The sequence below is a fragment of the Cariama cristata genome, unplaced genomic scaffold, assembly GCF_000690535.1.
Source record: "Cariama cristata isolate BGI_N322 unplaced genomic scaffold, ASM69053v1 scaffold12977, whole genome shotgun sequence".
Lineage (NCBI taxonomy): Eukaryota > Metazoa > Chordata > Aves > Cariamiformes > Cariamidae > Cariama > Cariama cristata.
In genome coordinates, this window is record NW_009628416.1 from 3,726 (window position 1) to 20,872 (window position 17,147).

The following is a 17,147-nucleotide window of genomic DNA, read 5'->3' on the forward strand; positions in this document are numbered from 1 at the left end:
AATGATGTTAAGAATATCTGAAAGTTAAAAAAACATATTAAATCAAAGCTTGATTTTAAAAAATCTGTCATCATTTGCAGCTAATCCTGGTACTCTTTATTTTTTAAAAGACTTTGTTGTGTGCAAATTAATGGAAAACAAGAAGGACTAGTTCCAAGACCAGCTTGCATGCCGCATAATATCCAAGTATGCTCTCAGTTGTCCTCTGATTGGGAAGACCAAGTAACTAAAGGTTTCATCTTTTTTGCCCTAATGTACACTCAAAGGTTCAGAACTATTGGAGATGTTTGATTGCGTCAGCATTAATACATTGAGGTGTCGAGGCATGCCCCACAAGATGGTTCTCTCTATACTGCGCAGCTCAAAGCATGCTGAGCGTTTCCAAGAAATTAGAAATTGGCTTTGTATTTTCAGTTGTTGGTGTGGTTTTTTTCAACACTGAATCATATAAGGATATCAGAAACACGTTTGTAGAGACTAAATAAGACTTAAATTTATTTTACAATGTGCTAGTAGATTTTAAAACTATGGTATGAAAATTAGAATAATCTTTTATTTTCTACAGATCATGATAACATATTCATTCTAGAGAATTGTCCCCTTTACCAAAAAAAAACCTAACTCAAAAATAACAAAAGAAAAAAAGATATTCTTTCTCTGAAAAATGGTGGCTTTTTAGGACATGGTAAAATTATAAAAATTGATGGAAGTCTGAGCATGAGCTGTTAGAGAAGGGAACACTGAGTAACGCAGATTCAGTAGTATGTATATATTCAGGAGCCCTGTTTTAGAAATATGCCTGTTCTTTCTACAACACCTGATTTTTATAAATTCTTAAAACTCATGAAGCACAGTGGGGAATATATTCTTTGTGTAAAAATTGTTACAGCTGTTCCTGGTCAGGCAGAGCTTCAAAAAAGTTAAAGATAATTGTCCATGTAAGGAATTTTATAATTAGATTGAACTGGTAAATTAAAATACACTGAGATGTGTTAAGATGATGACAGATGTCATCCTACATATTAAGTTGATGTTATACTGAGTTGTATATTTGAGGCAGTAGGAATCTGCACATAAGAAAAAAAAAGGTAGTCTAGTAAGGAGAAGTCCTAAAACATGTCTTAAAATAAGGCTTCATCCTTAATTTTTCATAGCTGTGGCCCTGTTTTCCATAAGTAGAGATGGTCACCTTGTTGCTGATGGGAGGGCTTGGCTTCACTTCCCTCTCTTTCATTCTTGTTTCACCCATTTGATTGTCTCTCATGCCCTATTCTGTTGTTTCATTTTTATCTTGTAACTTTGTGTAACTCCACTAGCACAGCGATGCCCTTCTGTTCAAAATGACAAGTGTTATTTTGCAGCAGTTGTAATAGCCTATCCGAGCCCGCAGGCAATTGAGTAAAACTACGAGATTTGGCATTATACAAAGTGCAGCCAAGAGAAAATCTTCCCTTTCTCTGACTTCCACTCCCCCCAATATCCTTCCTTTCCCATGCAGTCACTCACACCTCTTTTATCTCTCCCATGGGCTGAAATTCTCCTGGGATGTGGAGGTTTTGCTTTATGTTGTTCCTGAGCTTGGTTGGCAAGGGGTGGAGGTAAACTATTCCGGTCTATGGCAGAACCCACAAGTTAGGACACCTTCTTGAGAGACAGAAGATCAAAGTTCACATTTCTCTGCAAATATATCAGGGGCTGTAAGCCAGTATCCTTGAAAGCTGAGGCAAGTCTTTACAGAAGCAGCGACCTAAGTCCAAGAAATAGGGCATGGCTGTGAATCCCCATCAGCTGATCTCCTTCCCTCTGCCCGGAGTTAAGCACCGAAATCCTAAGAAAGTGGAACTAAAGTGCCAGCTTTTCCTTGGCATTTCCTGCTGGTTATGTTAGATCATATAATACAATCACAGAATGGTTTGAGTTCGAAGGGACCTTCAAAGATCATCCAATCCAACCCCCCTGCCATGGGCAGGGACACCTCCCACCAGACCAGGTTGCTCAAAGCCCCGTCCAACCTGGCCTTGAACACTTCCAGGGATGGGGCAGCCACAGCTTCTCTGGGCAACCTCTGCCACTGCCTCACCACCCTCATCGGGAAGAATTTCTTCCTTAAGTTCAATCTAAGTTGTTCCCCCTCCCCGAGCATACTGGCTTTTGCCCAGGCACCCAGCTTTGAGGTGAGGAACCCACTGGTGCACCCTGCACTTCCCTGGGACAATTATTACCTGCTGTGGATCTACCTTCTTCACTTTCCCCTTCCTTTCCTCCTTCATACACATCCATTTGGAGGGCCCAGGCTCTTGTCCCCCCGGTTTCCGGATGCCGGGCAGCCCGGGGAAGCTGAGCTCCCGTGGCTGGGCAGAGGCAGGAGCGAGGCACGGAGAGGAGGGGTCATTTTAAAGAGCACCCGAGCACAGGCTCCGGTCTCTTTTGCTCGCTGTGACAGCAAAGTGTCACACTGGAAACCACAAGCTGGGATTTACCAAGTGGCCTCTGATCTTTCTCTCTCTCTCTTTTTTTTTTTTTAACCACATTTCCTCTCTTTTTGTCTTCCCATTTTCCAAGGAAGAGGCATTTTCACTGACAGCTTCTTGGACAGCTCTGGGACACCATTTTTCTGAGGAGGGTAAGGGGTTTTTAACTCCTCACTTTGATAGTGTTTAGAAGATAACGTTTGGGGGGTGGGGGGAAGGTTTGTTGTTTGAATGCATTGTTTTGAGACCCTGAGTGTCCTTTGGCATGAGTTGTTCTTAAGCTGAAATAACTTAGGTGAAAGCAAACAGCTATAGAAAACCAAATCATCCAGAGTTTTCAAAGTTCAGTAACTTGGATTTATTATAGGATCATTTGATTTGTTTCACTGGTTTTGCATGTCCTGTCACTTGCGTGCTTGTACACTAACTAGCTGGTGACATTTTTGCTGATGGAAAAGTTTTTCAGGAAAAAACTTTGGAGAGTGGACATTTTTGAACAGAGAGCTTAAAATGTCACGTATTTAAATGAGCTCTGCAATGACGCAGTGAGGCAATGAACATTAAGTGGTGCCCATATTAAAATTTTTAAGTTACAGGTCTCTCAAAATATTAAGAACCACAAATATGACTGCCAAAAGAATGTGCCCTTGCCAGCTATAAAGTTGTGGCTATTCATATGCAAAGCTATACCTATGTGGATAACATACAGAGACATCCAAAAGTTTTGGTTTTGGTTTTATTCTACGCAAATAAATATCCACGACACTTGCAATATCACAGGGTTTTTTTGCAGCAAAAGTTGTGTTAAACAACCAAGTATACTAAAAGACCAGCTATACCTTCGATTGAACCTGTCTTAAAATGGCAAGCTGCTGAGAGGTTGCTATTTTGGGAGGTGACTCTGATAAGTCTCAACAGATGCAGCTTCTGGAATGCAGCCGGAGCGGGGGGAAACCGGGCAGCAGCTGACCCCCGCACTGGCACACCGACATTTCGGGGATGGCAGCTCACGTCAGTGTGGGCTGACACGGACACTTTTGGCACACATGGTCTTCTCGCTCGCCTGCCTTGCACATGGTTGTCACCCAGCAGCAGCCCCCAAAAAATCCTGGTGCTCACAGGCAGCAACCATTCCTTTCTATAATTAATTGTTACATGCTGTATGCTTAAGGAAAAATTGTTTTGCTGAGATTCTAGATTGAAATATTCCTGAAGTCTTTTTATTAAGGTATCTAAAATAAGCCAGTCATTTGTTTTATCATTAAGTTGCATTTCTTCATGTTCTGTTTTTTATGAGCGCAAGGATCACAAAGAAAATTAGCATGTAGAAATTGTTTTAAAATCAATAGATGTACTGGAGATAAATGCTATGTTTGAATCTATTTGAATGCTGATCTCAGCAATTCTGTTTTAACTGTGTTATTGAGGATCAGTGCCTTCCTTCAATGTATATTTGCATATACATATATTTGTTTGAAATAGCTCCTTTGAAAACTACTTAGGGGCCCTCTCACATTGTATTTGACAAAAACGTGGCTCTTCATTTCAGCAAGAGGTGGAACTTGCCTAGAGTTGACACATGTAATTCAAATATCTGTTCTAACATAACTGTATGGGAGTAATTCTTACCTTCACACATGAAGAACTTGTTTGAAATAACACATCCTGCTAGAGTTGGCATGACTTTTTTTTTGAAATGAAAGTTAGACATCTTCTCCTTAAATCTCCACAAAATCCTAAAAGTACAGTTATAAATTTCAAGTTACTGATATAGAGAAGCAAGCAAAGTGTGCTATGAGTAGAAAGTATTTGCAAATCTCAGCAGTCTAGAAAATCAAAAGTTCCAAAAACCTGGAAGCAGTTTGGAGCAGATCCTAAATCTAAAATCAATATGATATCATATTAAAATTCACTTTCTCTTTACGTCTTATCTTGCTTTTTTTTTTTAAGAATTTCTTCCACTCTTAGCATTTCCTGATCAAATTCTGAACTTGCCTGTAAGTCTGTACTAGCCCTGGAGTAACGATGAACAAAGTTCAGGGCCCGTATCTTTCCTGTACTTCAGACTAATGAATTCAGGTCTAGAACCTGGCTGATTTAAATATACGTTTACAAAACTTTACACTCTGGCAAACTTATTTAGAGAATTTAACTCTTTGAATGTGGTAATAATAGGTGAATGTTAATTTATGACCTTGTTATTTTTTAAAAAAGGAATTACTTGTAGGTGTATTCTTCACAATTCAAGTATTGCTTGTTATTAATAAGCAGCCACACTACAATCTAGTATAATAGTTCTTAGGAAGATAGATTATCCTGTGTGTTTTGGTTTTGTGGCATTTATATGTATTGACAAAGCTTAGATTTGTTGCATAATCGCATAGCTATTAAATTTCATAACCACGGTGTAGCTCTAAACGTTTTAATTTTATTTTTAGCAAGCTCTTGGCTGTAATATTTCATTGCAGTCATGGCCCCTAAGAAGAAGAATGTGAAAAAGAACAAAGCAGATATCAATGAAATGACTATCATTGTGGAAGATGGCCCCCTCAGCAAACTAAATGGCTTGAATGGACTCTTAGAGGGAGGAAATGGTTTCAGCTGCATCTCATCTGAAGTTTCTGACCCATCCTATAGCCCAAATCTCTTGGAAGGTCTAAGCAGAATGAGACAAGAAAATTTTCTTTGTGACTTGACTATCGGTACCAAAACCAAATCCTTCAGTGTTCATAAGGTGGTGATGGCTTCAAGCAGTGAGTACTTTCACAACATCTTAAAGAAAGATCCATCCATTCAAAGAGTAGACCTCAATGATGTATCACCATTGGGTCTAGCTACCGTTATCACCTATGCTTACACTGGAAAACTTACTCTCTCACTTTATACAATAGGTAGTATTATTTCTACAGCAATTTATCTACAGATTCACACCCTTGTAAAGATGTGCTGTGATTTTCTAATCCAAGAAATCAGTGTTGAGAATTGTATGTACGTTGCCAACATTGCAGAAACATATGGACTAAAAACAACCAAGGAAGCAGCGCACAAATTCATTAGAGACAATTTCATTGAGTTTTCAGAAACGGATCAGTTCTTAAAACTTACTTTTGATCAGATTAATGAACTTCTTGCAGATGATGACTTGCAGTTGCCTTCTGAAATTGTTGCATTCCAGATTGCAATAAAATGGCTGGAATTTGACCAAAAAAGAGTAAAGTTTGCTGCCGATCTCTTAGGTAACATCCGTTTTGGTACCATCTCAGCCCAAGACCTTGTCAATTATGTTCAAACTGTGCCAAGAATGATGCAAGATGCAGACTGCCATAAGCTCCTGGTAGATGCCATGAACTATCATTTGCTTCCCTATCACCAGAATACACTTCAGTCCAGAAGAACAAGGATCCGTGGAGGTTTCAGAGTCTTAGTTACTGTTGGGGGACGCCCTGCTCTAACAGAAAAGTCTCTTAGCAGAGACATCTTATACAGAGATCCTGAAAATGGATGGAAGAAGCTGAGTGAAATGCCTGCTAAAAGTTTTAATCAGTGTGTCACGGTGATGGATGGATTTCTCTATGTGGCCGGTGGGGAAGACCAGAATGATGCCAGGAATCAAGCCAAGCATGCAGTCAGCAATTTCTGCAGGTAACTGGTTATTTATTTAAAAGAGATGGAGAGATCTGTTCCATACAATGCAGGTCGATAGACCAAGCTGGTTTGTGACACGCAGCATGAACTACTCAGATAACTAGAAAGGGGACAGGGTGGAGGATGTATGTATGCTATTCTATATTAAAGTTTGAATGAAGAGAAATATGCAGCTGAAGTTATGCAAAAACTTCACCACGGTTACACATGCACAATAAGAAGTGAGGAAAACTGTGAAAACTTACTCCAAGTGGAGGAAATAAATAGGAACATAAATAGGAAGTTCTAGGATGTTCTAAGGTACCATTAAAAGGCACCAAATCAGACAAGGTGAGACTTTTTAAATTTCAAGAGTTTCTGATGCTTCATAGAAAGTTCTGAAAAACACCTTTTAGGTATTATCATCTCAACTTTCTATGCACCATCCACCATCTTTCAACAGCCTTTATACTGCATTTCATATCATCTAGCTTTTTTATTTATCAAGAGTTTAGAAACAATGTCACCGTCTCTTGAAGGCTATATTTCTCTCCTACAGTGCACTCCAAATAACACCTCACTTCTGAAATATTACAGTCATCCAAGGACTGCACTGGTGATAGAAAGGTCAGAAGAGTGCATAGGTTAACACGCAATCGTCAAAGGGGTGGTGCTAGTTTTTAAATAGTTCAGCCTAAAAGCTGACAGCACACAATAGCTTGAAGCAAAGGCTGGAGGTAAGGCAACTCAACTTTTTATCTACTAACAGACTACGGACATGCAATGGCAATAAACAGCCACACTCCTACCAATGCTTCGTTTTCTGCTCCCAGAGGGAACATTTAGATAACTTCTCCTGAGGACAGAGAATCATAGAATCATTTGGGCTGGAAGGGACCTTCAGAGGTCATCCAGTCCAACCCCCCTGCGGTGAGCAGGGACATCTCCAACTAGATAAGGTTGCTCAGAGCCCCATCCAGCCTGACCTTGAATGCCTCCAGGGATGGGGCTTCCACCACCTCTCTGGGCAACCGACACACAAAGTTATTATTACTTCACTGAAGTAATACCAAGTTTGAATGATACAAACAGATTTTTCTCCAATCAGAAACTAAATTTATTTGGAAATGTAACCAGGAATACCAGTTTCATTCCACTGACTTCTAATGGGCTAAATAATGACCTAAAATGCAGCACCCACCTGCAGCAGTAGTGGGACAGAGACAGGACTGTAGAATTTAGCAGAGCAGCATGTGAGACAGTAACCCTCTTTTTTTAATGCTTTCAGATACGATCCTCGTTTCAACACTTGGATTCACCTGGCAAACATGACGCAGCGGCGCACCCACTTTAGCCTCAACGTGTTCAACGGCCTCCTTTTTGCAGCAGGTGGTCGCAACTCTGAGGGAAGCCTGTCCTCGGTTGAATGCTACGTGCCTGCAACTAACCAGTGGCAGATGAAGGCACCCTTGGAGGTGCCCAGGTGCTGCCATGCCAGCGCAGTGGTGGATGGTCGGATCCTGGTCACCGGAGGTTACATTAATAACGCTTACTCTCGCTCGGTGTGCATGTATGACCCCAGCAAAGATAGCTGGCAGGATAAGTCCAGCCTCAGCACCCCGAGGGGGTGGCACTGCGCGGTGTCTCTTCTGGAGAGGGTCTACGTCATGGGTGGGTCTCAGCTGGGGGGGCGAGCTGAAAGGGTGGATGTTCTGCCCGTGGAGTGTTACAGTCCTTACACGGAGCAGTGGAGTTACGTGGCGCCACTTCAAACCGGAGTTAGTACAGCTGGTGCTTCCACCCTTAACGGGAAAATCTACCTAGTGGGTGGCTGGAATGAAATAGAGAAAAAATATAAGAAGTGCATTCAGTGCTATAACCCAGATCTCAATGAATGGACAGAGGAAGATGAGCTGCCTGAGGCCACGGTGGGTGTATCCTGTTGTACGATATCCATGCCCAACACCAAGACAAGGGAGTCCAGGGCCAGCTCAGTCTCTTCTGTCCCAGTCAGTATTTAAATACGGGTCGAACCACCAAGAAGTAAAAATGTTTACCATCGCAGCAGTATAATTAACCCTTTAAGTAGGAAAAAAATCATTGGCTTTGCAACAGTTTTAACAGTGCAAATTGGCCAGTTTTCATGATCTTTAATACAGGTGGCATGAAACAGCATATTATGGATAAGATTAATTTTCTTAGCAGGAAGAGGGAGTTAACCCATAACATCAGAACTTCATTCTCTTCCTGACTTTGCCTCTGTACTATCTGTGGTGAATCATTTAATTTCTTTGTGCCTTGTTTTCCTTACCTGTAAAATACAGATAAACTTGCTTCAGAAGATTGTTGTGAGGCCTTTTTAATACTGAGTTTTAAATGCATTCAGAACCCAAAATGGTAGTCGAACATTGCTAGTAATAAATCTCAACATATATCAGAAATGTGCCATGTCATCATAAAATTGATCAGTTTTGTTATTTTCTAAGCATTTTCTATTTTGACAAACGGAAGGGAAAAAAAAACCCAACCCCCCAAAAATATAGTGTATAGCATGTGCATACTTTCCTTTTGGGGCAGTGGTGGTCACAGAAAATTTCTCAAAACATTTCCTCCTTCAGAAGTTGGAAAGAGATTCCTATCTTCTGCCATGGAACCCTTTAATTCTCACATCTAGTGCTGTGGCATGGCTTTCAAGACCTGAATCCACAAAATACCTTGGCTCCTGTAAGTGCTGTGGGCCAGTGCCAAGGGCTACCTTAGATGCCAGATTGCTCTCCTGACCTCCATGTGTACACCAAGGAGCGGACCACCGCCCCACCCTCCTCCTCCTCATGACAGGGAGACTCTTCTGTCATTCCAGGTGGAAGGCATGAAGGCCAGTCAGTATATCTCCTCCTGTTCCTACTCTTCCCATCTGTGTAGGAATGTACCGCTGGGTTATCTTCTCATCTGAGAAGGTCCTCAACAGCACAAGGAGCTAGGAGCTGCCACAGCAGGGGCAAAACCTGGAAGAAGGTGAGTTCATGCCAGAAGGCACCAAGGGCTAATGGTGTCTGAGCGTGGAGAGGACACACAGATGCACATCTTTCTTACTCAGTGTTATTCTGGCAAATAACCAGTGGAGTGAAGAACAAAGATGGAATAAAGACTGCAGGATCTATCTTTAAGAACAGGATATATGTGTGGAAAATGGTGAATCATGGGAAAACTGGATGAAATCAAAGACTTAATAGGAACAAAGAGATACCTTAACACCTTTCTTAGCTGGTGTAGGCACATCACCCAAAGTAACCTTCTCCTGGGCATACCATTATGTATCTCCTTCTGAAGCCTTCATTACGGCCCTATTTTATTCATGTTTTTCCAAAGGCTAGACTAGTGCTGTGCCTGTTGGAGCCTGTGAAGTTTTCCCAGTGAGTAGACTGAAGTCTTTGCTCAACTTAGATTACCTTCCAAGAACTTTTATACCTAATTGCAGCATGCAGTGGGGGAATTAAGCATGAATCCTAATCCTATTCCGTTAGCCAAAGGGATATGCAGCCCATAACGTCCCCTGAGAATTTGATACCAAAGTACTGCTGACAGCACAAAATGTCTACATCCTTCTGTTTGGGAAGGAAAGCAGCAATACAAGGAAGTAAAATGATTTAATATAACCAAAAGGACAGTTGTTCACTCACCTTAACCAATTCGTAGAGGCTTCAAATGCAGTTTCCTCAGGTTATCGTTGACACCTCCAGGCCCTGGTGCCAATGAGAAGGCATGCTCTTCACAGTGTTTGTAAGGCAGCCAAATTTTTATCTCCTTTGCAAAAGGGGAACACTATAAAATTGTCTGTAAATGCAGACATTGTTGAGGCGAGCATTTTCAGGACTCATGCTCTTGCTCTTTGTAGCTTTGTTGCAGCTACATATTGAGCATCAGCATTGAGCATGACACGGTATTAGAGATGAAGTAATTCACTCTGTCAGTTGGGATTAAACTCCAGGGTACTCGGCCCTGTTTTCCAGTTCTAAGTTAGAGTTCGTGTCTTCATCCTGGCTACACAATTTAAAATCACAAATTCTATTTTTGAGTGCAGCATGTTATTAGAATATACAGCAGTGCGATGACTTTTGGTCAGACTAGCACTGTCACATAGTTTTGAGTAATTTAATTAGCATACAATTATCCTTTATCCCATTTAATTCAAATGAACAATAATTCAAATCCACAATCACAGAACAAAACACGGAATCATGTAGCAGAGTAAGATTACTTTGTTTTAAATATGAAAATGCTGTTCTTGACCATTCCAGTCACCAAAAGCTTCTCATGGATGACAGCAAAATTTCTCTTTTCCCAAAGTCATGACCATGTGTTCCGTATGAAAATATTTAGGAAGCTCTTTGAAAAATCCATGTGCTCCAATATTTTTTTGTAAAATTTTAATACTGTTAGATGAGTTGCTTATCCATCCAGTCTGATGGAGACACACATACATATATCCAATTATAACTGTATACATACTCCAGTTATTTAGTATTTCTAAGGTACCCATAAGATGGTATTTAGGAATTGAAGAAACAATTCTTTTGGCCTCAGACAGACATTGGATGAAATTGTCATATGCAAGTGTCGCTTTTTCCCTGTAGGAATCCAGTTCCAAAATGCTATGAGTAGTCAGATGTTGCTGCACGCTTTCCTCTTTGTGAGCCAACACTTCCTATATGTTGACAACCATCTTCTGTTTGCAAGTAGAAAGTTATTTGTGAATGATGGGCTAAGTGCAATGGAACTACTCTCTTACTACTTAAAGGGTTAAAAACTTTGGGGGCCAAATCCTTTTCATCTTACTCACAAAAAAGTTCCATTAACTTCAGTGGGACTACTGAATAAGATGTACAGGATTTCGAACTCTTGGCCAAATTCTGGCAGAACAGTAGATATAGATGCCTGCTGAAACTCTCATACCCAGAAGGAAGACTGCTCCTCAGCCTCCACTGCCCTTGGCCACGACAAATCCATAAAGACGTGTCCTAGGACAGGAGCTCAGTACCACTGGCCATGTGTTCCTTCCGTAGCACAAATTAAGTACATACTTCAGGCCAAAAATCTTAGGTAGATTGACAAATGGCATTGTTATCAATATAGCACTTCAGGGTGGCTTTATATTATTTTCTCTAAACTTCTGTTTAGGCTTCAACTGCGCATTGAGCCAGGATTTGGCCCTTAATATGTGACAATATCAGCTGGACTTAATATTATTTTGATCATACCAATGTACTGAGCTATTTGTGACATTTTGATGTACAATCTTGTTTTGTTAGAACTGTGAAAAATGGTTTGTATGTTGTGTTTTATGGGATGGTGTTCTTTCATTGTCCGGTACCGTATTTTCAAACTCCAGATGTTTAACAACAACATCTCAGTTGAACTTGAAATATTGTATATCCCAAAAAGAAATTTTAAAATGCAGTTTAGGAAGTACTGTATATGGTAATATTAAGTAGAGCAGGGGTCTTCCAACTGTATTGGATGCAGATTGTTAAAACGCTACAAGGATCTTCTTTAATGCTATGCTAAGAGTCAAAAAAAAATCCCAATTCTATGCTGTTATCTTGAAAATTCCTTATGCCCATGCATGTTGTAATCAACAACATCTGTGCTTCCAAGGAATTTACATCTGAAAATAAGCTTTCTTCAGTCTGTGAGTGAAACAGTTTGATAATGTTTTGTTTTCTTGTTTATTCATGCTTGTGTAGGTGCATGAGAGAGTGTGTTACAAGGTTGTGAAGGAGGAACTTACCGTTGGGAAGTTATGCTGAAAGGAAGATGTTGTGCTTAGTTCTTGGTCAAGATGAGATCATGATTATTTAATCTCTTCCTGAATTTAGCCTGCAAGATCATCTGTGGATCAGCCAAGAGTCCAGTAAGGTTAAGTGCCAACTTCTAGCTGCTCAAAGAGGGAAGCAGACAAAGTCAGCATCAACCAAAGCTGTGAGGTGTCGAAAAGTCCTTTGTGTTGAGATTTTTAAATGGCAGTTCTTGCAGGAAAAAGTACATGATGAATGAAATGACTGAATAAGACCATGCTTTATATTATCCTGAAACCTAGATCAGTTGATCTTACAGTTTCAACTCTTTCCACACCCATGCTGGGTTTAGGAGCGGTTTTTCCCTAGTAGCAGCTGGGTTTGGTAATTCTACTTGCAAACCCAACAGTCACACAAATAGTTGTATGAGCATGCATACTTTCTTGAATTCAGTGGGACTTCTCCTGTATACAGTTATTCTCATGGGTTTATATTTGGAAAATTAAAATACAAGAACTAAATCCATGGGTAGACAAGCATCAGTGTCTAATGAAAGCCAACAGGAAGGTATTAGACTGATCCTCAATATCACCATTCAACTACCCACTTATCTTGCAGGCACATGAAATTTTTCTGAGACTAGATTTCCCCGTAAGGATTATTTCCTTGGGGATGGCTGCTCAATGAAATCCTATGTGTGCTCCAAGGGGTTTTGTGCAACACACAGGACGGGAGACGCAAGAGGCTCCAGATAGTAGAAAGGGGAAGATGGAGCCCCTTAGAACAGTCAGTAGACTAAGATTTTGTTCCCAGTTCTCAAGGATGTTTGAGAAATACGTGCTGGAAAGAAGTACCTACTTCAACACTTACCTTTCCATAAGCAGCTTTGCTTATGTTCCATAAATGAGATGCGCCAGCCTTTCTTGTGAAAAACAAGACTCAGTTTTCAATTGCCTGTAACTTGAATTCTCAGTTGAACTGAATTTTTGATCCATTTTAACACAGGTTTACCCAAGCTGGGAAATCTTTTCCAGTCTGAATTCACCTACTTGGAGAATGCAATTGAAGCCAGTAGTCCTACTATAGTCTCTTGGTCTTTTTGCAATGAATCTTCTCATCCTTTTGTTAAAGACCTACTTTGTATAAGTAATCAAAACCATTGTAATGCACAGTTTTATACTTTGACTCCTCCATGCAAGAGGAGGATCTCTTGTCCCTTTTATTTTCTCTTTTCTTATCCATGACTGAGTGGCTCACAGGGCACCAAAGAAGATGCACAGATGTGAACGGTACATAAAAGCTCATCTGTGAATCTAATTCAAAAAAATCTCATCGCTGGTGACCACCATAAAGAAAAGGACACATTCTGCAATGCCTACTGGAAAAAAGGGGTGAAAAATGAGTTGCTGGTGCTCATTTGCAAGTGTGACACTGCTCAGAGCTCCGTTCCCAGAAGTTCCCTAAAGAATAAAGTAAAATACATGCAATTCTAGATAGCTTGTGTGAGAGATTCAGTTAATACCAGATGAGTTTTGCCATGCAAAAGACTAGTATAAGTTCATTGTTGTCTCAATGAAAATTAAATTTTCAATAAAAATATAGGCAATTAGCAAACTTATGAGGAATACCTAGTCGATTTCTGTTGGTAAGAAAGGGAACACACACATTTAGATACACTGGATGTTACACTAGTTGCTGCCTGGGCAGTTTTTTTGTCAACAAGAAAAGTTAAAAATATAACTTATATTTGTGTAAAGCATTTCCCTGGCTTATAAGTGTTAGACATATTGCTTATACAGATAGGTTTTCTAATTATACACTTTAAGGATGGACTGTGATAACACAAGGGAACATATTTCAACAGAAAAAACAATCTGTAAGTGTAATGTGAGAATGTTACTACTTAAAAATTAAAATTTGTAGTGCAGCAGTTGTCGTTAAGAGAAATAACAGCATGTTGGTATTTTTCATTGTATGCATTAAATAAAACTGTCGACAACACGGCGCAAACAAATTATTCTTATTGTAAAATCAGTTGGAAACTGCGAGACTATTTCTGACAAACGCCTGGTTGCAGTTGAAATATGCTTTGTTTTCTGATCCTTGCTTTCATATCAGCCAACTGGAATGTTTATTACACCCAGGCTGTCAAACCGTCTTCACAAGAAGATACACAGTGTGACACTGGAGCCACTTTTATCTTTTGCATTTTATTACAAGGACAACAACTTGCTTTTTAACAATGAATTTCGCAGTCATTTGTTGTAATCAAAATGCCTAACAAGAAATGATGATAAATCAGATGTCTGATTAGCAATTGAACATGTTTTCATTTGGATTGTATGAGGAACAGTATCAGAAATAAAACCATCTAAATTTCAAGGAAAAAAAATTAGTCCGAATTCTCAAGAGCAATTAAGTTGTGCCACAGATGAAAGGGTTGGAGGTGCCAAAAAGTGTTCCCTGTGTTTTGACACCAAGGACTTGTTTCAAAGCATGATTTGGCATTCGGCAGATGTCACAACCTGAAGGGTTACCCAGCCTACAGCTGTGCAGAGATCGTGACTGTGGGTTCCCAGGATTCCGCAATACACAGAGGCTTTATCCTCTAAACTTCTCTACTTTATTACAGATTACCACAAATACCAGAAAAATCACCACTAGCAAGTATATGACCACAAGAATCACCACTAGCAAATATATTGATGGTTAATAAAGCTAATATGAATATTAATAAAGTGAATATGAAGGAATATATATCAAGCTATTACAAATTATTATCAGCAATCAGTAATACCGTATCAAGCAATAGTATGGTGTCAATCAATAATAGCATCAAGCAGTATGGTAGTACAACCAAGTAGGTATATACTATCATGGGTTACTACAGCTTATCATGAGTGAAGCAAACTTATCAACAATAACAGAACAGCAGATATACTTAATAAATATAATAGTTACATGAAGCAAATTCGACAGATTTCAGAAGGAGCCAAACCACCTCAAAAGGGAGGAACAAAAAAGGGAGGGACACCCAATCATCCCCAAAAGAGAGGAGGAGAGACCTCAGCAGTAAGGTAACAGGCAGAGTCTTCCTTCAAAGCAGATCCCTGACATGGAGCCTAGAGTCAGCCAGTGTTTCCAGTGAGAGTCCAAGAGCTTGTGGAAAGTTCATGCGGGATTCAACCGGGAGGTTCTGACAGAGAGAGACTCCATTTTGGCTACAAATGAAGTCCTTTTTATAACAGAGAGATGTAAGAGGGTGCAGGAGATCCTACTTTGAGCAGCCGATGGATGCTGTTGATTTCTGTTTCTCACCTGTAACAGCCAATAGATGATTATGTTTTCTGTTCTTTCAGAGCAATTTTATTTTTCTATGCTGTTTTCCAGCTCCTCAGATGATAAGTTGCCATTACAGCCCCTTGGTTTTGCGCCGATTAGTGGGACCTTGGGATGTCCCCACTTTCTAGGTCCCTGGCTGCGCTTTTCAAGGATGCTTGTGGTTCCCAGGCCTAGTCCCCAGCCGCGCAGTCCCAGGCTGGCAGGCCTTTCTCTGTCAGCATTTTTCAGTGGCCAATTTCTTCTGTTCAGCAATCTTCCCCTTCTAACCAGGCTGCCTTTACGGCTGCTCGAGCGAGCCAAGGCAGCCAGGAGAAGCCTGCGGGCCATGACCCAGGCCCCAGGCCCAGCCGTCGGGCTCCTCAGGGCGCCTGCAAAGCCGCGGCCTGGCTGTGGGTGTGCTTACCTACACGGCAGGTCTTGGTGGTCTACACGTACCTTCCACAGATGCCCCAGGTGCTGCGGGGCATCTCAAATGGCACTCGGCGTCAATTTGTGGGCCACCAAGTCAAGCCTGGAGGAGAGGATTTATTTGCCCTTCTGGTCTCTACCTGGCAGTCCAAAAGTGCATGGCTGTCCTGTCAGTATGCTAATATGTCCATTAGTCCTGGCTGCCTTGGGTACCTACAGTGTCTAAAATGTGCTGAAGCCATTGTCCAAAAAGGTCTGCTAAACGTCAAATCACCATGTGATTAGAACTTACTGTAAATGCCCTATATAAACAAATTATTATCAAAATTTACACTGCTCTCATCTTCCTGTCTCAAATGCTGGTAGAAAGCTACTCAAATACTAAGTATAAGCGTTATTTCCATCAGGGGAGAAATTTATTCAAAGCGATGATGTCTGAATCTGGTCCAGGACAGCAGGATCACATGTTGTTACTACCTGATGACTACTGTGTCCACTTCTGGGCTCCCCAGTACAAGAGAGATATGGGGCTACTGGAGAGAGTCCGGCGAAGGGCCGGGAAGATGATGAAAGGACTGGAGCATCTCTCCTGTGAGGAAAGGCTGAGGGAACTGGGTGTGTTCAGCCTGGAAAAGAGAAGGCTCAGGCGGATCTCATCAATGTATATCAATATGTGAAGAGAGGGTGCAGAGAGGACGGAGCCAGGCTCTTTTCAGTGGTGCCCAGTGACAGGACTGGTGGCAATGGTCAGAAGCTGAAACACCAGAGGTTCCTTCTGAATGTTAGGGAACAGGGAAGAAATGTTAAATTTCCAACCAAATCTTCTACAGCAACACAACTATCCATGATCTCTTATCGAGAGCAGATAGTAAAATGATCATCCAGGGCTTATCTGTAAAGAAAAAGATAGAAACTAACAGAGTTATCACAACAACTTAGGACCCATCTCTGAATTGGCAGGCCCTTCATCTTCTGGTTATAACCTTCAAAACCTAAGTAGCTGGGGTGGAAAGAATAATGCTAAGTAATGTTAAAGTGAAGAATAAAAAAGTAAAGAAAAATGTATATCATTGCTGGGAGGTAAAGTCGAGCAGATCAAAATTCAGCGATGATTTTGAGAAGCAAAAGGGATGATTTTGCTTCAAAATTCAGGGATGATTTTGAGGAGTCAAGCCATGAATCGCTGTGGTAAAAACTGCTAAAAAGACAGAACTTACAATGAGACTATGATATAAAAGAAAAAAGATTTTAAGCAAGTCTTGACAAATGCATTGTTTGCCAGCATCACTGAAGTAAAAAGCATGGATTAAAGTAAAAATTAGCTGCATCCTTTATTTCTTACAATATTTGCCTTGTTACTTAAGGGTCTGAGAAAACTTATTTTTCTGTATTGCAGATACATTTCAGAGCTTATTGTGTCATCATTTTCCTTCAAAACTGTTAAATAATAAGAGTGAAATATTCACTTAGCAAAAGCTGGTTTTCCCTGAATTATCCATAATTTAGC

The 17,147-nt window shown here is 40.5% G+C and overlaps 1 protein-coding gene across 1 annotated transcript; it reads left to right on the forward strand.

Moving 5' to 3' along the window:
* The first annotated feature begins 2,436 nt into the window (after positions 1-2,436).
* Positions 2,437-8,116, forward strand: KLHL31 (kelch-like family member 31). Its single transcript, XM_009704811.1, has 3 exons — positions 2,437-2,623; positions 4,910-6,113; positions 7,384-8,116. Exons 2-3 carry the CDS (start codon positions 4,942-4,944, stop codon positions 8,114-8,116), a joined length of 1,905 nt encoding a protein of 634 aa, XP_009703113.1. The 5' UTR covers positions 2,437-2,623; positions 4,910-4,941.
* Positions 8,117-17,147: the final 9,031 nt, after the last annotated feature.

What these genes read in the sequence shown, in the direction of transcription:
- KLHL31 (XM_009704811.1), top strand. Translation starts at nt 4,942, where the DNA reads ATGGCCCCTAAGAAGAAGAATGTGAAAAAGAACAAAGCAGATATCAAT. An exon ending in GCAGTCAGCAATTTCTGCAG is followed by an intron (nt 6,114 to 7,383) that starts GTAACTGGTTAT and finishes TAATGCTTTCAG; the next exon opens with ATACGATCCTCGTTTCAACA.